This window comes from Emydura macquarii, unplaced genomic scaffold (assembly GCF_026122565.2).
Source record: "Emydura macquarii macquarii isolate MOO-44397 ecotype Brisbane River unplaced genomic scaffold, CSIRO-AGI_Emac_v2 contig_1477, whole genome shotgun sequence".
Taxonomy (NCBI): domain Eukaryota; kingdom Metazoa; phylum Chordata; order Testudines; family Chelidae; genus Emydura; species Emydura macquarii.
In genome coordinates this window covers 2,322,575-2,346,899 of record NW_027131614.1, presented here as the reverse complement: position 1 = coordinate 2,346,899, position 24,325 = coordinate 2,322,575, and the positions used below count along the sequence as shown (strand labels likewise).

The 24,325-nt window shown below is 38.5% G+C and overlaps 1 protein-coding gene across 11 annotated transcripts in view; it reads left to right on the top strand.

Annotated features, from left to right (window-relative positions):
- Positions 1-24,325, top strand: part of RALYL (RALY RNA binding protein like) — a 552,061-nt gene that overhangs the window by 413,435 nt on the left and 114,301 nt on the right. For all 11 annotated transcript variants that reach the window (XM_067553544.1, XM_067553541.1, XM_067553539.1 and 8 more), the window contains one exon: positions 23,124-23,199. In XM_067553544.1, coding sequence (XP_067409645.1) covers positions 23,124-23,199 — 76 coding nt within the window. The remainder of the gene's footprint in view (positions 1-23,123; positions 23,200-24,325) is intronic.

The window sequence follows — 24,325 nt, the reverse complement described above, 5'->3', positions numbered from 1 at the left end:
GAGCAAGTCAGTGCAACGTTGATAAATCAGATCCAGTGTACTTCGGGGGTGTCTGCTCAGGCCAGTCATTTTAACTGTATTTGTACATCTTTATTCCGTTCCTGGAAAGCCCCTCTGCCTGTGGTTTTGTTTCTAATGCATTTCTAAGTAGGTCTATTTCTGGATCTGCCTCAGAGTCCTACCATCAGGAAGGTTAAATTCAAATACCAACTGGGCCCTCTTTGAGATGAGTCTCTGTCAATCCCTTACACAATAGAAGGTCTCTTACTCAAGACCCTTACTAGTACGAGGTGAATAATGGAAGAAATTATTTGCCGAATGTATATCTATTTATATCTTTCATAAAATTAATCACATTGATTTTCTGATTAATGCTTCTTCAATCATCTGTAATCCAAGCCACCATTGGGCTCCCACAGTCTGTTTACCTTCCAGACCTTTATTTTCAAATCCAGATTTGGTTCAACCATAACCCAAAAGAAATTTAAGGTGCTGTTGCAATCTGTTTTTTTTTTAATTTTTTATTTATTTATTTATTTATTTATTTATTTATTTTGAATGGAGCCAGGATAAAAAGGAAGGAAAATCTGGTTACTTATTTTTATTTCTGATCTGATAAGAAGAGAAATCCACAAATTCAAATCTATGTCTTGAGTGTGGAAAATTAAACACATTAAGAAAAATTAGAAATTGTCACTCTGTTTTTTTAATTATTGCTGGGACTCTAACAATAGAGTAATGAACAGCAATAAAGAGGATGTACGTAGAGTTCATAACAGAATTCAGTAATAACTATTAATAACAGCAACAAATGCACATGCATTTTTACATTCAGTTAGAAGTTGTCCTTGATAGTTTTCATTTCCTTTGGTTTATTGTGGAAGAACTAGTCTTGCAAGCATAATTCTGCTCTACTTATAAACATGGTGAAGGAGAACCACTAGTGTGAAGCCAAAATCTTTTCAACTGCCTGTTAGTGACTACTGTAATTCTATTTACTTTCCATCACCTAAAATTATTCTAGCATGAGGAAAGATTATGGCTATGCATAATTGACTTTATTTTTATTTTTAGTATTCAAACTTCTGCAGTTGTCTCTTGTCATGGTTTATTATTCCTGCTTTATATCAAGCCATAAAGCAGTAGTGAGTAATAGGTGTTCTTTTAACAGAACTAATTAGGTTAAAGATAAGCATATTTTTATTAAGCACAATTGAAAGTTATTTTTGATTGCTCTGTGAATGAAGCCATAATCATTGTCTTCATTTAGAAAATATGCACCAGCAAAATTATTTTTATCAGACAGATTTCTGACAGACTTGCTGTGGAGAGACAGCTCTGGTATACTCTTTAATTGAAATTGCCTAAAGTTTCATTTCCCATTCTTCTTAAAGTTACTCAGCAGTAGGCTAATTATAATGCAGATATGGCAACTTAAAATCAGGTTTTGTAACTGATCTGTAAGAAAAAATGCTACTTTTACTATAGAACTGTATCATGTGTTCACACTATGCCATTAAGCCAATGCTCAGTTCATACTGGAGAAGCCTATCTCTGTAATCTTTCTGAACTCTTAGATGACAGGCAATGTTTTCATGGCCAGTTTATATCCATTTGTTCTAGTGCCAACATTGTCTCTGACCTTAAATAGCTCTTTATTCTCCCTGGTCTTTAGCGCCGTGATGTATTTATGGAGAGCAATGGTATTACGTGGTGAAGTAATGTCAAAACATCATAGTACAAACACTTTGTCTGATGAACCAACCCATATTGTTCAGAATACCTGACCACAACTTGTTCGGATACAGACACTTACAGACCAAATTGTTAAAAGTCTTTGGCACCCACAACTGGGGCCAGATTGTCGAGAGAGCTTAGCTTTTATTGAGGCATTTAAATTAAGTTGACAGAGCATCAGAAAAGCTCAGCTCCAATTATTTTCAGTGTTCTTGAGAACCATGTCCGGCACTGAGCATTTTTTTGAAAACTGGCCATTTAATTTTGGTCCCTAAGTTATAAGATGAGCTCTTTTGAAAATCTGGCCATTTATATGGGTGCCAACCTTGGACTATAGTGTACTGAGCTCTTTTGAAAATCTATCCAATTCTGTATCTATTTTAATACCACGGTGTAAATTATCGTTAACCAGGTTATCCAAGGTATGAATGAAATGGAGAAAATGCTCAGTGAAAATCTTTTTGTTTTTAAGTGTATGTCACCCACTAGTTAATGTATGGTACATGTCCCTCACTTGGCCTCATACACCAAGGATATGGCCTGTTTCAGCTGTCAATTCTAGAGCCTGGCTTGTTCGTTCAAGCTATAGAGAGACCAATGCTTTCATCTGTGGAGGTCCCCAGCCCTTAGTGTCAGCCAAGATGGTGACTGTTACATATTACAAAATAAAATACATATATATAAGTTTAATAATCCTGATTTTAAATTGTTTAGCTGTTAGTCCCCATATGTATTTCAGATATCAAGTAGAGTAAAGCCTTTAGCATAAATATTGTGTATTTAGTGCTAATTAGAGAATCTTGACTAAGGAGTACTCTTCTGGCCTAACTCGTATGACACTTATGGTTGGTTCTTGGATGGTTCGTCCTTGTTCCCAGACTAGCAGGGCTTGAATTAGCCTTTAGTTGAATAAATGAGCAAGATCTCCATGAATGACTTTTCTCTACATATCTTCATATATCAAAATTAATGTTATCTCATACAGCCTTTAGTAGGAATGGTGAAAGCAGTGACCAAACTTCAGGATCCGTCCTTTCTCACGTCACACCCCAAAAACAATCTGTGTAACCGATAACATTGTTGAAGATACAATAGGTTTTTTAAGAGATACTTTTTATTAATAAATACTGTTGAGTATTTATTTACTATTTTCAACTTCTATAATTTTATAACAATACATGGCAGGAAAAATTACTTCCTGCCAAAAGGCATGGCCATGGAATAGATCTAGTCCTTTTGGTATAGTGACTGTTTATCCTTTCAAATTAAATAGAACTAAAAAGAGTTAAATTTAACCAGAGACATGTTGGGTAGTACACCACCACAGATTAGAAAACCTTGGAAAATGGCACTATCCACACATCGTTTTGGGACAGGTTTTCCATGTGTAAGTGCCATCAACTGTGGGTTGGCACTTGAAATGTGTGTATTTAGATATTTGTAGGTGCAAAACTATGTGCATAGAACAGAAAGTTGGGTTGAACACATTTTGAAAATCAGCTGCTTGATTTGGTCCCAAAACTTTTAACAAGTTGACCTTGATTCATACAACAGGCTGCAAGTTGCAACTCTTTGAGTTAAGGGTATGTCTACACTGCAGAGTGAAGTCTATTTACTTTAAATCGAATTTTAGAAGTCGCAGGGGTGTGATCATGCTCCTTGCACTGGGCTCATACGTCCCCACACACCACACTTGGGTCGACATTCAAAGCAGTGCACTGTGTGTAGCTATCCCACAGTGCAGCTAGCGCTGGAGGCTGTTGGGAAGATTATCATCGTCCCTTGATGCAATGCTCCTTTCCCCTCCCTTCCTGCCCCAAACAGGAAATTAGTTTTTGCGCCATTGTGTATGCCGCATATTGCTGCAGAGACATGGAGCCTGCTCAGCTCTGCACTATCATTGTGAGCATCACAAATACCTTGCGGCTTATCCTGGAGTATTTTCAAAGGTGAGAGAGGACCCAAAGAAAAGAGCGATGTCACCGAGGCTGCCCTGTTACAAGCCATAGAGCAGAACAATTCCCGATTGCTGCAGGCTGTCACACATCAGCTGCAGTTGGTGGAGCGCTGGTTCTAGTCCCAGGAAACAAGCACAGACTGGTGGGATTGAATCATTATGAAGCTGTAGGATGATGACCAGTGGCAGCAGAACTTTCATATGCAAAAGGCCACTTTCTCTGAGCTCTGCGCAGAGCTGTCCCCAGCCCTGAAGCACGTGAATACTCGCTTGAGTCCAGCTCTGAAGGTGGAAAAGCGAGTTGCCATCGCTCTGTGGAAGCTGGCAACCCCCGACTGCTACCGGTCAGCTGGGAATCAATTCGGAGTCAGTAAATCTACAGTGGGAGCTGCTGTGATGCAAGTGTGCAGGGCCATCAATAGGCTTCTGCTTCGAAGTGTAGTGACTTTGGGAAACGTGTAGGATATACTGGATGGGTTTGCCGTGATGGGGTTCCCCAACTGTGGGGGGGCTATTGATGGCACGCATATCCCAATTTTAGCACCTGACCACCTTGTAACAGAGTACATAAACCATAAGGGATATTTTTCCATGGTGTTACAGGCCCTTGTGGATCACAGGGATCGTATAACCGACATCAACGTGGGGTGGTTTGGAAAGGTGCATGACACGCACATATTTAGGAACTCGGGGCTGTTCAAGAAGATGCAGGTGGGCACTTTCTTCCCAGACCAAAAAATAAACATCAGGGATGTGGAAATACCAATAGTGATCCTGAGGGATCCTGCCTACCCCTTGCTGCGTTGGCTAATGAAGCCCTATACCAGGCACTTCTACAGCGAGAAGGAGCATTTTAATAACAGGCTTAGCACTTACAGAATGGTGGTGTAATGTGCATTTGGCCGTTTAAAGGCCAGATGGAGATGTCTCCTTACTAGGCTAGACATCAGTGAAAAGAACATCCCATCAGTTATATATGCGTGCTGTGTTCTTCACAATGTGTGTGAAGCGAAGGGGGAAAAGTTCCCCCAGGGTTGGGCTGTGGAGGCTGAAAGGCTGGCTGCAAATTTTGAGCAGCCAGATGCCAGCAATACGCTTAGAGCCAACTGTGGAGCGCTTTGCCTTCGGGAAGCATTGAAAAACCAGTTCTGCAATGACCCACAGTACTGTCTGTATGTTTTGTGCCTTTCCTTCCCATCCCCCCTACCATCAATATCAGCACTCTCCACTTCTAACCCCAGCCAAGCTATGAATTAATAATTAGATATGTTTTTTAATGCTCAAAAGTGTTATTTATTAACATTGCTGTGGGGTGAAATGTGGGTGAAATCAGAGTTTCAAATGACATGTAAGCAAGTGTGGTTGCTTGCACTTCTTAATAGAGCTGCCGCGTCCTTATGCTTGTCTCGACTGGGTGGAGTGCACTACATACTGTAGCCTGCCCAGTATCCTCCTAGACTGCTTGGGAGTGAGGGAGGGTAACAAAGCATTAGATGAAGGAGTGTTCTGGAGGGGCTACAGAGGGACTCTGTCCTGCCACCATTCTTCTGGGAGCTCCACAATACGCTTGAGAATGTCCGACTAATCCCTCATCATACACAACATCTCCCTCTGTGTACTGCACTCCTGCTTCTGTGCAGATCTTCTATGCTCCATGTCCATGTCCCGTTTCTGGGACAAGGACATTCTCTATGCTCTGAGATCTGTCTCAGCGGCCGCGGAGGCATTCATGAGCTCGCCGAACATGTCATTCCATGATTATTTTTTCCTCTTTCTGATCTGGGAAAGTCTTTCAGCAGTAGTTCTGGTGGGGGGGGGAGCAAGGCCAAGGTGTCCCATTCAGAAGGGTCAGGTCGGACTGCCATTACGGAGATGGCCTTTCATCTGATACAGAGAGGCTTAATTGGTGGTAAAAACTACAGTCCAAAATTAATCTATGAAAGGGATCATTGGGCTCCCTGGTTACATGCAGAGGAATGGTTTGGAAAGAGGTGGGCAGAGATGATCAGAGGACACCACTGCGGGTGAATTGTGGCATCAGAAACCATAGGACAACTATTGAACAGACACTATACTGATTGACTGTATAGCTCGGGTACTTTAAATGTGCGCAGTCTTACCTAGATGACCATGAGTGATATCAGTCTCCTGAGGGTAACGCAGGAGGAAAGGGAAGAGTTGCTGCAAGCATCGGGGTACAGTCCTGGCCTTTATACTGCTATGCTGTGTTTGCCATGATTCCGGCCCATTTCATTGCAGTGTGGCATGGAAAAGTATCCTACCGTGGCAGAAGAAACAAGGCTGCCTTCCCGAGAAACCTTGTGCAAAGGGTAACAGGTTACCTGCATGAGAGTTTCCTGGAGATATCAATGGATGATTCTCAGAGAATATCTCTGCACATAAATAATCTGTTCCAGGAGTAATCCTCCAGTGACAACCAGAAATACCATTCCCTCCAAATAAAGAAGCCATTTTAGAAGTTGGATCAGGGACATAACCTCTAAAAAAAAAAAAAGAAACTCACTGGATGTGCCTTCCTCAGGATCATGATCATTCCTGCTGTCCTGTGTGTTTCTCGACTGCTCTGGGGTCAGGAATACATCCTGGCTCTCTGCGAGAATGGACACCCTGCTCTCGTGCACCCTTCTCTTCTCATCCTCCTCGTCCACAGAATCCTCATCCTTCTCCCTGCACTGGGATTCAGCGGAGGCATTGATGCTTCATGGTGGCACTGTGGTGGGGTCACCACTGAGAATTGCAGGCAGCTTCTCATAGAAGTGGCATGTTTTGGGTGAGGAGCCAGAACGGCTGGTAGCTTCCCTAGCTTTCTGATATGCCTGAAGTACCTCTTTGATCTTCACGCAGCACTGCTGCGTGTCCCTGTTATGCCTCTTCTCCAACATGCCCTGGGATATCTTCCCGTATATATCTAAATTTCTTTTGCTGGTTCTGAGCTGAGCCAGAACAGACTCTTTGCCCCACAGACCGATGAGATACAAGATCTCTGGTCGATTCCATGCTGGAGCATGTTTGGGCCATGCAGTAGCCATGATGAGTTCATCTACAGAGCTCCCTCCACACTGGCTACAAAGGAAATGAAAATTCAAAATTTCCTGGGAATTGAGGGGAGGAGCACAGTGGCCACAGAGAAGTAGACCGCGAATGTCCAGAGCAGTCACAATGGGGCATAATGGGAAAGCTCCCAGAAGCCAGTAATGTCAACTTATGTTACACTCTGCCTACACTGACGCAAATTCGACCCATGAAATTCAATTTACACACTACGCCACTTGCAGAGATGGTTTTATTAAGTTGACTTTTACCGCGCTTTGAATTGACGGAAGTAACATGCCAGTGTAGACACATACTTTAGGAGTTTGACGTAAGCGACGTTACGTTGACCTCCATTGCCAGTATAGACCAGGCCTAACTAGAGAGGTTGCCTCTAATAAGGCAAGAAATAGTTGCAGTGCCTGTCCCATCATGGGAGGGAAGCCGTTAAGATGTGACTAGAGACCTGCTGGAACCTGGTGGAGAGGAGCTAATGGGTACCTTTTACCATCAGGAGTTTTACATTCTGGGTTACTCCAGCAGAAGCTTTTATAACCAAAGGCTGAATCTAACTCACTGTCTGTAAGTAGGTTCTGTATCCATTTTGAGAATGGTTTATATTATACCATATTATTTGCTCTTCTATAATTGTAGTCTGACCTTTGTACAGATACCTCATAAAAGGAAAATATATTTGTTTTAATTTAGAAAATAATGACTAGCAATTTATACCAACAAAAGCTGGGAGAAAGATATTTTTGATACATTTAGTACAGGAATTTGTTTATGCAGGAATATGTTGCACAGTCTATGTATAGAGCCAAATGATGATAGCTCCTCAGAGTATACTCTTGGTGTGTATTTATTTTATTTATTTTGTTTTGGTAAAGAGTGTACACACTTTTCAATATTTACACAGGATTTGGTGAGCTATTTTCATGTCACGTAAGGGCAGAAAGTTTGAGTAACACTTCCACTTAGCGTAAGTTTTCAGACAAATTCATTTGTCGTCTGAATATAAGCATAAAACAGAGATGGAGTCATCTGGGCTTCATGCCATATATGGGATTACAGTTATTGTGTAATTTTTTTTCCAGGCAAACCTGGAAATAAAACAAAACACCCTCAAAATGGAGCAACTGATTCCTCCAAGATTACAGCTTGTAAATATCCTGCAGTAAACATTTGTTTCCACTCAGTTTTCTGAGATTTGGTCTTGGCAATTGTCCATTTTTGTCAACTTGAAATCAAGAAAATCTTTGGGTTGCAGTTTATGATCTCTTTTTATTAACCTCAGGTTTTGGAATGATTTCTATTGCTAAAACAAAAGCTTCCAGGGAGCAACAAAAACAAGAGGCAGAGAAAAAGGCACAGGAAAAATGAGAATATAATTGCTCTTGTTGATCTGGTAGTAGTTATGGAGGTTGCTTCTAATGACTCTACATGGAATAAGAAGATAAAAGTGAATGAATATGTTTACTAAGATCTACTGTTCAGTGTAACAGTAGTCTTATTTTTATTTCTTCATGGAATCATTGTATACAGTGGCAATGGAAAGTTTCTTACAATAAATACAGTATGTGGAGCAATGCAGTCCAGTGAGTAAGGCAGTGGACTTGCAGTTAGGAGATCTGGAGTAAAACCTAGCTCAGTTACAGATACTACATACTAAAATAAAGGGCAATGCTCTATTTATCACATGTACTATGAACATGCACAGCCGAGAACATGCAAACCCAGCTGTAATTTCTCATTACTGTTTGGATCACTTTTGCAGGGGCTTATATGTGTTATCTTTATAATAGGCAATGGCAGCAATATACCCAGGACCAAAAGTACTCAGGGATTGTGGGCTCATTTGCATCCATTGTTTGTTCCTTTTGATTAAAAAAAGCTGGCATCCTCAAGATGACAGTGACCATGAAGTGATGAGTGAGGTAGACAAGAGTATTCAACGCTGCACCTATTTTAGCTACTTACTGCATATTCCCAAATTTACTCTCATTACTTTCCAAAAAAGTTAACACCTTCTTCTGAAGGCTCTTATTCAAGAGATTTAAACCAGATAGAACTTACCATACTATATGATTTAAGCCTACAGGGTGGGACTTTCCGAAGCCATCAGCATTGACTTAAATCTGCTGTCACTGAAGTCAACTTTGCCTTTGAGTTTCACGAGAGCAGAGTTACACTAACACTGAGCACATTTGAAGATGTCACTCAAAATTCTTCATCAGAAAATAACCCCCACTACTTTTGCCACTTCAGAACAATCGCTAATGAAACAATAGCACAAATATTTCTATTCACAGGATTATAAATATAGAGTTTAGTAAAGCAGCAGTATGGGCTATTTAAGAAGAGGCTTATAATTTTATGTCACGACATAATGTAAGTATGGGTATTGAGCTTCTAGGATTCCAGCCAATAGTAATATGGCTATCAGTTCAGAAACAATATATTTAGAATTTAGCATTTTCAAGGAATACACTTTGAGTACAAATTGTTTCCTGACGTTAGAATGTTGCTGAATGGGTTCTACACATTAGCATTCAAAGCATTAGTTTATATGTTGTTCTGACATTGTCAGAGTTTATCCACTTATATTTAGTGGATATTTAGTCAGTCTTAAAACTGACTGTAAAAAATAAATTATAAAAAACAGACTATCATCTTTTGACTAAAATTGTACAGAACTTGAAGGCTTTAAAACCCTTTTTTCCCCTTAAAATGACAGACATGAGATTAGCAGTTGATTCTGTGTGTGTCCAAAAGATTAATGCTTCCAGATGACCTCAGGGAACTGTTTCATTTGGCTAGCCACTGGAAGTTTTCATTGCACTGCAGAAAATCTGACTGTTTTGAAAGCTGCAGGTAGAAGTTCCAGATAAGATTTATGTCACCACTTTAAAAATTTTGATAAATAGCAGTTTTCAGAAAGAAAATGTCCATGATTTATGAATGTTTATTTACTTTATATTCAAGCAATTCATTCCTATATCAATTTAAATAATATTAATTTAACTCTGGTTTTGTGTCTAGGCCATCTCTAACTCAAGTTCTCACGTTTGCGTTATAAATCTGTATTTTCAAAGAATTAGGAGTCAGTAGTAAAAATTAATTCCATGATTTGGCAAAAATGGTTCCAGTTTATGATTTTACACACACACACACACATTTATATATAGTGTGTGTATTTTATATCTATGTACACTGTGTATATATTTTGTATATATTGCATATAGAAAAGTGTGTGTGTGCATATATGTAAAAATAAATAAAATATTAAATTAAAAAAGGCCATTTTTGCCAAGTCCTGGAATTAGTTTTTACTTCTGACTCCTATTCCTCTGAAAATACAAAGTTAAAATACAATCACTGAGAAATCTTGACCTACCGATGTCCTAGATACCAACCTACTAAACCTGGAGTTAAATTAAGTAAGAAACACACACACTATATATATATATTTTTTTTTTTTTCAAAAGTATATAGTACTTTTACTTTAAATTACAAGGCAACCGTAAAGAAAGGGTTTTCAGGGATAATGATTTTTTACATTTGTTTCTTAAAACTGCTTTGATTTAAAAAAAAATAAATTTGGCAAACTATTTATATGGTCTCCATTTTTCTATTATATTTGATTTTTAAACTGAGCTTAAATCAGGTTTAAAACAGTTGGTTTATTTTACAAACTGATTTTTGCATAACATTTGCTATTGTAGATTCAAAATATATGCAAACTACTGCTAGTAACACCGAATACACTTCAAGTTGCTTGTCACAGGGCGTGGCTCCTCTCTTGCCTTCTCCCCACAAAAACTGCCCAGACTCCCATGGCTGTCCTTCACCAGGTCTTTTTATTTTGTGTTTCCTCCCCCAATTTCACAACAGTCCCATGCAATAGCCTACTTACATTATTCAGCTAGCTTTTGACCCTCTCACCAGAGCCTGAGGGTAACAGAAGACTCCTGTTCTGAGCCTCTGACTGACTAGGTTCAGCTCTTCCTGTTCCTCCTTCTCTCCTTCCTTCCTTCTCCCTCCACTTCCTTCTTGTGCCGCCTCTTATCAGGCCAGGGCTAATGGGGTGATCGGGTCAGCTGGGCAGTCTGACTAGAGTGATCAGAGTGCAGGCACACTTGTTTGCGCCCTGCAGGCCGCATTTACTGGCTCCCTAGACACCTTTGAGGAGAAGTGGGCACTGTCAGGGGTTCTTTGCTCAGTATCCCCTTCTAGATCTCTGATTTCGAATCTGTAACCCTCACTCCCATTCCTGTTTTTTCATTACTTGTCCCCTGGAATTGCTTGAGCCCTGGGTTCAGTAGCTCCTTCATTTAGGGGAAGGGACCTTTAGCTGTGGGTGGGGGACTTCAATAGGTGTTTTGGCACATTGTTTATTTGTAAATCAGCTCCTGAATAATGCTCTCTCCATTGTGTCAGTCTTTGGTGGGATTATACCTCCCTGAGCTGTCATTTTGTTCAACCATGAAGTGTTAAAGAAAATGGCAGACATTAGGTCACTGAATGCCATGGGATATTCTCCTCTGAAATACTTACATATGCTAGAGAAAATGGGTATTTTAAAATTTTATGTAAAAATATGGGCCCCTCTAATACTATGACAGTGCGTCATAAATATTTTATAGCAATCACATTACAGACAAAATTTGCCAACAGCTACCACATAGTATCTGGAATAGTGTAATATTTCCATATACTTGAAACAGGAAATAATAGCTGGATCTCATATAGCATTATACGGCAAATAATATTATATACTTTAATATTATGCTGTTACTGTCCATTATGTGTGCTTGATTTATATATACATATACATATAAAATCTAAAATTGATAAACCTCTGATACTATGAAAACAAGCAAAGGGAAGTGAAAATCAGGATGACAATTCCCATGTCTCTACTGGCTAACTGTTTAAGAAGGAAACTCCTTGAGGCAGGGATTCTCTTCCTAGGTGTTTGTATGACATCAAGAACAATTGGACCTCAATTTAATGTGCCATCTGTAAGTTCTATTGAAATACCAATCAGTGGTTGAAAATCAGGAAAACAATTTTGTGGAAAAAAATTGAAGTTGTTTCTCTTGAGCAGGGTTCAAAACAGACTTGTTTGTTTTTGTTTTATGAAATTCTCTGTGACTTTTTTAACTGAAAAACTAGTTTTCAATACGATATTCCAGTAAATAAAAAATTTCAATAATGTTGGAAACTTAGATTAAAATTTTGATTAAAAATATCAATTTAAAATGTCAGAGGAAAAGTTTGCAAAAAAAGTGGATGTCAACAGTTTTTTGCGACATATTTTGGGAAGAACTTCTTGCATGAATGATGTTGGCTGTCTCTAATAATAAAAAGAAATGCCAGGCTAGACGTGTGGGGCATTATGAGGCAAGGAGACCTTAAGACTCAGTAGAACCCCCTTTCACCAAGTCTCAGTACTCGAGCTTGGCATGGAGAATAAGCCTAGCAGAATGGGGAGTTAAAGGACATAATGTGTGGCAGGCAAGGCATCTATATCAGTGCTGAAAAGAGAGGGAAAAAATGGAAGGTATAGGAAAAAATGGCTGATGTACATAGCCATGTTGGCTAAAATTTGTCATATTGATAGGTCTGAAGGAGTTAAATGAATCTCCTACTGCATCCTTACTGCAATGCTGAAAGTCACTGCTTGAGGCTAAGTGCATTGCTGAGACACTTAGATATCTACTCAACATTAAGATTTATCAGAGGCTCATGAAAATAACTATCTTTGATTACCAAAGAGACTATATAACAATTGTTCTTGATCTGAAAGACAGACACTCTATCTTTTTTTTGTAAACAGCATCTTTTCTGCTGTCAAGAGAAGGCAAAGAAATAAAGGTGTTCATTCAGCTCCTCACTCTATGAAAAAGCTGCAACTTGGCTTGCACCTTCTGTGAGATAAAGATAATGCCCACAGCTATTCTACAAATTCCTTGTATAAGATGGAGTATGTAACCACTGTTGTGACACATCAGTCACATCACAAAAACCAACTATATGCTTCCTATTAACGATAGCAATGTAAAATCATAATGCAAAGGGTGCATTAACAATATGTGACAATCCCCACATGACCTTTTTTTTTAGGACTGATTATCCTGACATCCAAGGCAGTTTTGTTGCTCTCCTAAAGGCAAAAATAAATAAATAAGTAAAATTCATGTGACATTTTACTATTTCTCCGCACTTCCCCCCAGAAAAACAACTCTGCCATCTTATTAGATTTTTTATACGTATACATTTTAGAGATAGCCAGGCTAGGCTCTGCACACATGCATGTGGGAAAGAAATCCTGCTCTCTGGATGATGGAGCAGCTCCAAAATTGTTACACCAAATGCTACTCCAGCCCAATGGCAGATTCCTGTGTGACGGATCCATGTAGTAGTAGATCTCCCAGCCCTAGCCTTTCTATGCTCCGATCTCTACTATCCTTGAGCATTACTCTGCAGAGAACTTGGCTGGGCTCACACTATGTGGGGAATGGACAAAACCCCACAACACAGCTTCAGATGAAAAGGACCCCATTAGAGGGGAGGTGATTATACTTGCCCCATACTGTAGTTTGGCCATTGAGGTGCAACTGGACATTCTGCACCCTGAACTAAATCTTGTGGAAAAGTAAGAGCCTCAAAGGCAGTGAACCAGTGCTCTTCCCTTTTGGGGTAAGAGGAAGGAGGTCTCTGCTTCTTCACACTGCAAACAACCCCTGCGCAATGACTGTCTTAGCCCCACAACATAGAGTGTTTCAGGAGGGCTGGGTATGTCATGGCTAGGAAAAGTGCATCTACATGGGTAAAGGGTAGCACAGGAGTTATGAAAGCTATAGAAGCACCAGGACTGCAGTATCTTCCATGAAGCAGCCTTGCTCTTCTTCTGCAACCTAAGGAGAGGATTCCATTTCTCTCCTGCGCCCCCAGAGAGCCAACTCTGTACAAGGTCGGTTTGCTAAGTGTGTTTATAAGGGTCAGGATTTTCCCCTTTAACTGTAGAACTGAATAAGGTTTTTGGGGATGTGGAATTGGGAAAGGATATCAAGCAACAGCATGCCTGCCACTTTAATTAATCAATGGTGTTAAGAAGAGAGAGTTGAACAAAGCACTTTCATGTACTATTAAAAAAGGCAGCTCTTTCTGGTTGAAGCAGTTACAATAGTTGTCATCTTAGTCCAGTTATTTGCATGCTCAGAGAAAATGCAAATGCAGCAGAGAAATGTGACCAAATTATTTTTAACACTACTCTAGGTGAGTAGCATGTTTGTTTAATATTTTACTAGCAATCAAAGTTTATTTGAGTTTGTAATTAAGTTTCTGGGAAGTTTCTTTCTTCACAGCTCCAAACATTTGACACGAACTAGAACAAAACCTAGACCTACTCAAAGCATTTGGCATTTCCCTCCTTTTAAAATAACAATTGCTTTCTTACTGAAGTCACGTAAATAGTTTACTCATTGCTAAGCGGGACAAGCGGCTGATGTACTGTCTAAAGGAGAGACACTTTTATAAGGTAGATAACTACTAACTATTCTGTGGCTTGGTTACAATTCCCTCTGATATAGTATAGACGTTGGTTAAAGTTCCCCACATTTTGAGCATTCTGGTTTTCATGGCACATCATTGATTTCATGCACTGTAATTAAATATTGTTTTGAAGTGGATATGCCATGTGGGCATCATTGTGGAATTCCACGTATGTTGCTTCTCAGTTAATTACACATCAGATTTACTTAGTTTGTATGTAATTTGCTAGTCCTGCAACCTCTGGAGTCTGGGCAACATTATTAGCAACAAAGATTCCATATTCAAAATTAGTTACCAATTCTGTTGATAGTGCATAACACAGAAAATAATCTAGGTCCTTGTCTCATAGCTTTATTGGTTCCACTGTTCTAACAGTAGAAAGTAGTAAACAAATATTTTATTCAGAAAAGTAATCAAATATGAGTTTGAATACACAGAGATTTTGTTGAGTAATGATGTGCCTTTTTTGCATAGTCACTTTTCTAAATATAGTAGTACCTTAATGCCATTGTGGTAATAATGTTAAATACTAGTACTAAAACTATATACTATATGATGAGTCATAATGATTCAAGAGTCTATGGTCTTGATCATTCCCCCAGGAAAGCAAACATTCATCACTGTGTCTCTGGTCAAGTTGTCTTCTTCATATTTTAAAATGCAAGTGTGTCAGTTAATTTTAGTGTAATCAGGGTTTATCTGAATTCCTGAGGGTAGAATCTTTGACAGTATGTATGTCTTCACACTGTTGCCAAAAACTTTATTTGATAGAAAGTTTATGACCTAATAAATGTAAATGGCTACTATGAAACTAATGATGAGTGAACCATGTTATCTCACAAGATTTCCAGTTGGTCTAGAAACAGTATGAAATCATCTTTCCTGAGAAATATTAACAAATTCACTTCCAATCTTAGTCATAAAAGGAAGTCAAAGCATACGTAACTGGAAAATAATGGGATGTCAAAAAACTACACTAACTTACTCAGACCTTTTGCCAAGCTCTATTCTCAACCCATAGTGAGGTACTTAAGGTGCTGCACAGATTTCAGTTAAAAAGTATTTAAAGATACCATAAAACTACTTAAATGACACTTTGTAAGTCTATTGGGTGTTCCTCTATCTGCAGACAGTACCTGACCTACTGTGGATCCTAACAGTATACAAACAGTATACAAATGATTCACAGTTGGCTTGATCTTTTCTTGCTAGCATTATCGTTTTATCATGTATTTATAAGAACAAGGAAGTTTCATTTTATGTCCATTGGACTTTGATTTTGATTGGTCTGTAGTGGAAGCAGCAGTCCTCAGAGAGAGAATAGGATGATTTTACTTTTCTTCATAAGCATATCTCTATACAATGTTCTAATTCAAACACTGTTGAAGGGGCATGGGACCTTTGAATCATCAATAACAAATTTTTATCTCCCACACCTTTTAACCTGCTTATTTATTCATGTGCTGCTGAGCAGTGTTGGAAACTATAGAATTCTAGAAATGGAGGCCTGCCAGGGACCTCAAGAGGTCATGAAGTCAGCCCCCTGAGCTGACAAAGGACCAAGTAGACCATCTAACTAGACCAGCTAAAATTAGAACAACCCTGACAGGTGCTTGTCTAACCTGTTCTTAAAAACCTCTAGTGATGGGGATTCCAGAGCATACCTTAGTAACTTATTACAGAGTTTAATTACTTTGACAGTTAAAAGGATTTTCCTAATATCTAACCAAAATCTCCTTTGCTGCAGATTAAGACCATTACTTGTCCTGTCTTCAGTGCACATGCCAAACAATTGATCCCAGTTCTCTGTATAACAGCCTTTAACAAATTTGAAGACTATTAGGTCCCCCTTCAGTCTTCTTTTCTCTAGACTTAACATGCCCAGTTTTTTTTTAAATTTCCCTCACAAGGTCAGGTTTTCTAAACCTCTTATCATTTTTGTTGCCTTTCTCTGGATTCTTTCCAATTTGTCCACATTCTTCCTGAAGTGTGATGCCCATAAATGGACACAGCATTTCAGCTGAGGCCTCACCAGTGCCAAGTAGAGTGGGACAATTACCACCTATATGTTACATACGACACTCCTATTAATACACCAGATAATTATATGAGCCTTTTTTGCAACTGCATCACATTGTTGACTCATTCAATTTGTGATCCATTATAACCACCAGATCCTTTTCAATAATACTACCACCTAGTCAGTTATTCCCCATTTTGTAGTTGTGCATTTGATTTTTCCTTCCTAAGTGTAATATTTTCCACCTATCTTTATTGAGTTCATCTTGTTGACTTCAGACAAATTCTCCAATTTGTCAGGCCATTTTCAATTCTAATCCTGTCCTCCAAAGTGCTTGTAACCCCTCCCAGCTTGGTGTCATCTGGCAATTTTATAAACATACTCTTCACTCCATTATCCAACTCATTAATGAGACTTTTGACTAGTACCAGACACAGGACTGACTCATGCAGGACCTCAGTAGATATACCCTCTCAGTTTGAGAGCAACCCATTGATAACAATTGTTTGAGTGCAGTTTTTAAAGTAGTTGTGCACTCACTTTATAGTAACTTCATTTAGACCACTTTTCCCTACTTTGATTATGAGAATGTCATATGGGACTGTGTCAAAAGCCTTACTAAAATCAAGATATAACACATTTACTGGTTTTCCCCCCCATCCACCTTTCAAAGAAGAAAATTAGGTTGGTTTGGCATTTGTTCATGACAAATCCATGCTGGCTGTTCATTATAACCCTGCTATCCTCTAGGTGTTTACAAAATGATTGTTTAATAATTTGTTTCAGTATCATTCCTGTCGAAGTTCGGCTGACCAGTCCCTAGGTCCTCTTTGTTCCAATATTTAAAGAATAAGTACTTTGAGTAGTTTACCCTTCTCTAGTACTATGGGACCACACCCATCCTCCAAGAGTTCTCAAAGATAATTGTTAATGGTGCTGAGACTGTTTCAGCTAGTTCTTTAAGTATGCTAGGCTGAATTTCATCAGGCCCTGATCACTTGAATGTATCTAACTTATCTAAATATTATTAAACCTGTCCTTTCCCTATTTTGGCTTGTTTTCTTCCCCCTCGTTGAAATATTAATTTTGTTAAGTATCTGGTTACCATTAACCATTTTAGTGAATACTGAAGCAAAATAGGCATTAAATATCTCAACTTTCATGATGTCATCAATTACTAGCTTTCCTTCTTACCCAAAGCTCTTGGCAACTTTACTCTTTGCGAGGTGGTGGAAAGAAATAAATCAATGGGGACACGGCCCATCCAGCTAATAGATAGTTGATTCAGGCAGGCAAACAAAAGTGCTTTCACTCAAAGCTTCTACTTATTTAGTCTCCAGCATTTACACACATCTGCAATAGATTAGTAGCGCACCCCAAATTAACCCCAGACTAATATTTATCCAAGGTTTTGAGGAGATCTCGAGTGGATATCTGTAGACATTCAGTGGCCAGCTTTCCATCTGCAGGGGGACTAGAGAGGTATTCAAGAAATGTCTGAGGTGTCCCAAGTGTTTGTGTCTACCAAGCTCAGATCTTTTCCTCTTTTTATACCCAATTTGTTAGTATTCGATAGCTTGTTCATCATCCAAAAACAAAAAAACCCCAACCCTACTGAGTAGAAACTAAGTTAAATGTGGAGTTTTCAAGCATGTAGTGTGGAGTGTTCCAGCCTGTCAGGCAGGGAATTTTCCATCAGCTAACCAGATGTATTTCACATAGCAATAGTTAACTATTGCCAGACTTTCCATCTTGCACAACTGCCTGCTTTAGCAGAAAGATCAAGTCAGAAGGTTAGAGGTTCATGTTTACTCCTCATGATCACTCAGTTTCCACTCCCCTCCTGTTCTGTTAGTTGTTCTAAGGTTTCAGAAAATGACCTCCTTTTAGCTGTTTTCTGCAATAAGTATAACAATTAATATTCCAACTGTAGGCAGTGTTCTAGGAATGTTACTGTGCTCTAGACTACCAAAAATATCCCCCTCTTACATCTTCCCCACTAAGCAGAGGACCTACACTTTCCTTTTTCTTTCTCTTGTTCCTAATACATTTTAAGAACATCTTCTTATAGCCTTTTATGTCCTCGGCTAGGTGTAACTCGTTTTGTGCCTCAGCCTCTCATTTTGTCCCTACATGCTTGTACTATTCTTTTGTACTCCTCCTTAGCAATTTGTCCATGTTTCCATTTTTTGTTGGATTCCTTTTTGATTTTCAGGCCATTAAAGAGCTACTGATGGAGCCAAAAAGGGCTTTTACACATCTTCCTAGCTTATCTTCACATCAGGATAGTTTGCAATTGTGCCTTTAATATTGTATTCTTGAGAAACTGCTAGCTCTCCAGATCTCCTTTTTCCCTTACTTTTTCTTCCCATGGGCCCTTACCTACCAGTTCTGAGTCTCTTAAAGTCTTCATTTTTTAAATTCATTGTCCTTATTCTGCTGCTTGCACTCCTTTTCCTTAGAATCATGAAATCTATCATTTTCACTATAACCCAAATTGCCTTTCACCTTCATATGCACTTCCAATTCCTTCCTGTTGGTCAGAATCAAGTCTAAAATAGATGTCCCCCTCATTACTTCCTCCTCTTTCTAAAACAAAAGCTGATATGTTTCAAGCACTTATTTGAAATTTAGTTTTGCTGTATTATTTTTCCAGCAGATATCTGGGTAATTAAAGTTCCCCATTACTACTAGGTCTTGTATTTTGAATATTTCTTTTATTTCTTCTAGAAATGCCTCCTCCTCCTCATTTTCCTATTTTCGTGGTCTATAATATACCATGACCATGACATCACCCCTATTTTCTACCTCTTTTATCTTAACCAAGGGCCTTTCAACTAGTCAGCCTTTCACCTCCTTTTGGATTTCAGAACAAGTATATCTATTCTTGCTGTATAATGCAACACCACTTCCCTTTTTATCCTGCTGTCCTTCCTGAACAAGTGTATAGTGGTCTATACCATATTCCAGTCATAAGATTTATCCCACCAAGTCTCTGTGACTCCAATTAAGTCATAATTTAGCTTATGTACTAATACTTCCAGTTCTTCCTGTTTATTCTCCATGCTCCTTGCCTTTGTGTGTAGCTATCTAAAACATTGAGCAGATTCCCTCACTAATTTCCATCTCATTGGTCCTATGATCCTATTGTAATTTCATGTCTCAACTCCCCCCCCTCATCATCTAGCCCTTTTTTAGGTTTACCTGTGGGTTTTTGTCACCTGCCCCCCTTTGACCCTAGTTTTAATCCCTCCTCACTAGATTGATGAGCCTGTGCTTGAAGATGCTATTTCTCTTCTTGGTCAGGTGGATCCCATCTCTTCCCAGCAGACCTTATTCCCAGAGCAGCATCCCATGGTCAAGGAAGCCAAACCCCTTCCATCAACACTATCTGTGCATCCATGCATTCATCCCCAGGATGTGTGTCACACTGTCTTGGCCATTGCCCTCAACCAGGAGGATGGACAAGAACACAGTCTGTGCCTCTCACTCATCCTTTCCTGCTCCCAGAGCACTGTAATCACTGCTGATCTGCTAAGAGTCATACCTCGTGGTATCATTAGCTCACAATACTAATATAGATGTACATATGTGTATTTATCTGTATGTGTGTGTGTATATATGTATATATATGATTTGCTTAGATTGTAAACTCTGTGGAGCAAAGAGCATTGGTTTGTCCTGTGTTTGCACAACACCTAACACAATAAGAATATATTATAGAAATTAGTGAATTTTGAATGTCAATTTTCTTTTGAGACAGAAGGTGAGTGAGGTGATATCTTTTATTGGACAGTCTTCTGTTTGGTGAAAGTGACAAGCTTTTGAGTTTACAGAGAGCTCTTCTTCAGGACGGGGAAATGTACCGGTGTTACAGCTAAACAAAAGCTGGAACAGATTGTTTAGCATAAGGAATTCACACACATCTCAAGGGACCATTGAAGGTGGCCAGTTAAACTGATTGATTCAAAAGAAAATTGTTAACAGAAATAACAAATGGGAAAGCCTCATGGATGTGCCTTTTCTACAAAATATTCCCTGTGTTAAAGAGCAATTCTCACTCTTGATGTTGATACAATAATCCAATTACGTTTTTCCAGGTAGTGCCTTCAGGGATTTATTTGGACCTGATGGTATCTTAACTGAGCCTGAGCAGCTCTTCTGCTGTTTTCTTAGAATGTTATTTTTCTGGTAGTATTTGGTTAAAACAAAAACATTTATCTGCATTGGATAAATTTGTTCAACTTTATGAACAAAGGTCTACAATTAAGCTACAAAGATAATACTACTGTGTACCCAAAGGACATGGAAAAAGTCTGAGAATCATTTAATGTTCAAAGGTCTACGAACAGTGACCTTGGTCAAAATTCTGGAAAAATAAATGCATAAAGAAATGAAAGTGCATTACAGACATGAGAAATATATGAAGATTAATGCTACAAGCTTAGATGTTTTTCAACAGCAGACTATAATTGTTGCATTTTTTTCCCCAAAATCTGACTGAGTTTTAGGAGCAGATGGTGAAAGTCAGCAACATCAATGACCTTAAACAAAATTGCCTGAAAATTATAGGTAGGAAAGCAATTAGCAGGACAAATGAAAACTGACTCCAATATTCATGCAAATTTCAGACACCAGCAAGAAAAAAAGTAAATGTCACTTACCGGAAAATGATGATTTTGTGTAATGCCAAGTCTAGCACAATAATATTGTTTGAAACTAGATCTGATTGAAATCTTTCATTTGGAAATTTTTACCAATCAAACTGATTTTTTTTTCTTTATGGGAAACTGTCTGTTCCAGACAAAAAAATGTCAGTTTTCCTATTGCAGATTTTGAAATGAAATTTTTTATCTTAAATCACTATTTTAAAATAAAACAATATTTAAAGTGAAAATGAAATAAAAATATTCATTTGCTAAGAAATTATAGAAATGATATGCAACTTCCAGTGGGAAATCCAACATTTTTCAACTAAAAAAACTCAAAGATTTTTCATTCACAGTTTCTCTTGGGGAGAAAATATCAGTTTTCTGACCACCTTACTCTGAAACTAAACAAATCTCTGTGTGGAAAATGGTCAAAGATATAAAGAGTTTTATTTTAACTTTTGAATTTACCAAGGAGAATTTGATGCCTAACATTTTCTGGGCTATGTGCCAGAGACCAAGTCTGCTCACTCTACAGGTGGTCTTCCCATACTACTACTTTCCGCTCTGCTTCAGATTAAATAGACAGCAAAGTCCTTAACAGGACAATGTGAGTCCTTGAAAGATTTGTCACTGCAGTATAAAACTGCTGTAACTCCACTGAATTCATTGGTATTATTCCTGATTTACATTGGTATAGATACCAGGAGAATTAATCACAATGTCTATAAAGTTGTCATGAAATTTCTTTGCTGAGGTGAAAGGGTTACTTCTCCACATGGCTTTCACAGTGTAGACACTATAACATTCAATTTCCTGCAAAAGTACCTTATTTATTTAAGATAGCCCAAACTGCTTTTTGATTAAAGCAGAGTTAAAGACTCTGCATGAAATTGCAGTAGCCCTCTATTTCCACAGCTATTTTGTAAGTATGGGTATAACCATTTGAGTCAAGTCATTCTCAACAGAATTGGCTGTGATTTTTCTTCATTGGTAACTGTCACTAGAGCTAAAAATGGATTATGAACATTTTCTATTGTGCCCTCATCAGATTAGCTCTGTCCTTGTGCACAACTCCAAGGAAGGGCAAAGAGAGTACAGTAAATAGCTCCATGGTGGGTTATGACTATTCACATGTCAGATGTTAGTATATTTTTGGGACCAATGTACACTCTTGGGGTAAGGGAATGGAGATACAATATGAAGTATACAAGGCTTCTAGCATTTCAGTGAATTGCACAGAGGATGTCTGAGAAAGTAACTGTTTAGGATAAAATTATATATAGAAGTTGCAATGTATTTCCTTCTGTGTCAATTACAAATATTTAAAACAATAATATACATTTTATGAAGATAACTTGTCCTCAGAACTTTGTCTACTTCCTCCAAAGGATTGTGTTTGGGAAAAGTAGTTTTACATCTCATTTCAATTTATTTTTTGAGGAAGGCAAAGATGAAGGTAATCTATGGACCAGATTGTGGCTGCATAGGGACTAGTCCGAATCACGCACCTTGTCCTCCTTGAGTGTAAGATCCACTTCAAGCTAGCACCATAAATGTATTTTTCTAACCTAAAAGGGACACCAGGATTGGGGGACATGGACCCATTATCTGTCAGGGTACTACCATATTAAATGCTGTGAGCTCTTGTTGCCTGTATATAGTGGGAGCTGCTGGTGCTGCACTCCTTCAAACATTAGTTTGATCTCAAGGAGGAATTCTGGCTGAGTCACCATGGGGTTTCACAACAGCATGTGACAGCCGCTTCTCTGAACAATGGTAAAGTGCTTTTAAATCACTATCTGCCTCTTTGTTTAAGTCTCTGTTCAAATCATTTCTAAAACAAAGAGTCATTATTAGCCCAAACTTAAGAGTATATCCATGAATCACAACATTAAATTATAAAAAATATGAATTTTAGATATTATCCTTGACTGGTATGATGCTTAAAACCACATACAAGTTAGCAAGATTTTTTTTAAAGGGGCACTTTTATAGTATTAATTTAAAAGTAGTTGAAACTTGATCAGATTGTTAGGTATACTTTCCCATTCTACTTTTTATTATTTATTTTCAGTGTCTTATGTGTGTGCAGACTAACTCTTAGCTGCTAAGCTTTAGCTTATGTGTACCAAATGTTTGCTTTCAGATATCAACATGGCAGGAGAACCAAAACCATACAGACCAAAACTTGGAAACAAGCGGCCGCTTTCAGCCCTTTACAGGTAGGTTGGTGTTTATTACAATAGGTGGAACTAGCTGCATTTTTATTGAGAAAATTGTACTAGCTTGAAGGCCTTGTACCCATTTTAAGAATATTTCCAACCAAATGGCAGTAAATAGCTCACATTAGTTAAATGAAGTCAATATTTTTCCCTGTGTAACTAGAGTTCTTGTTGCTACATTACACAAAGGGGATGTTGAGTGGCAAAAATGTAAAGTGTTCTGGGAACTAAAACTTTTAGAACATGAGAAAAGGGTGAGAACTGTCCTGTTAGATTTTATACTTGTCAAGAGATTCACTCCAGAACAATTATCTTTGACTTCATAGGTTAATGCTGCCCATCTAGAGTCTTTATTGAGCACTTAATTGACACAAACACAGAAGCAGGTGAAGAAAGAATTCCTGATTTACATGCACTGGCAAAAACATACAAATGACAGCTCTGATTTGATATGAAAACAAAAACCAAACAGTAGGACTTTCCCCTCTGATAAATAATCCCCGGAGGTGTTCAAATAGCTTCTCACATCAGTGATGGTTGTGCAGAGACTCAGAAAAATAAAATCAGCACATTGGATGAAATGGTGGCCTGACTGATGTCAGTGGGAAAGCTACCATTGACTTCAATGCCACTTCTAATATTCACAGCACATATCTTTTGGCATGCCAGCTGGAACATAAAAAATAGCTGCAGAGAAAATAAAATTATCATCAGCTTTGTAAGAGGGCATTACATACACAGAGAGCATTCAGATACTAACAAGCTATTTAAAAAGTCATTTGTCAGTGTCAAGCCCACCCTGACCCTGGGTATGTACTGAGGTGGCTAGCCTGAGCACCAGCCATGCTAGCCCCAGTTACACAGCTCTTTTTAACATGCTTGCTGGAGCAGAGCTAGCCTGTGTCTATCTACTTGAGCTGAGAAGCACATTCCCAGCTGCAGTGCAGATGTGTCCTTAGTGTAAGTGACATGAGACTCAGATGCACAGTCTGGAATTTTACCTTTCCCACTAGATTGCTTTACTTTTAATACATTTAAACCAGATCCTTACATTTGATTTATTTATTTGGTAGGGCTTTTTTGTGTTCTGGTGTGTGGGTTTTTTTTTGTGTGATATTAGCAGTAA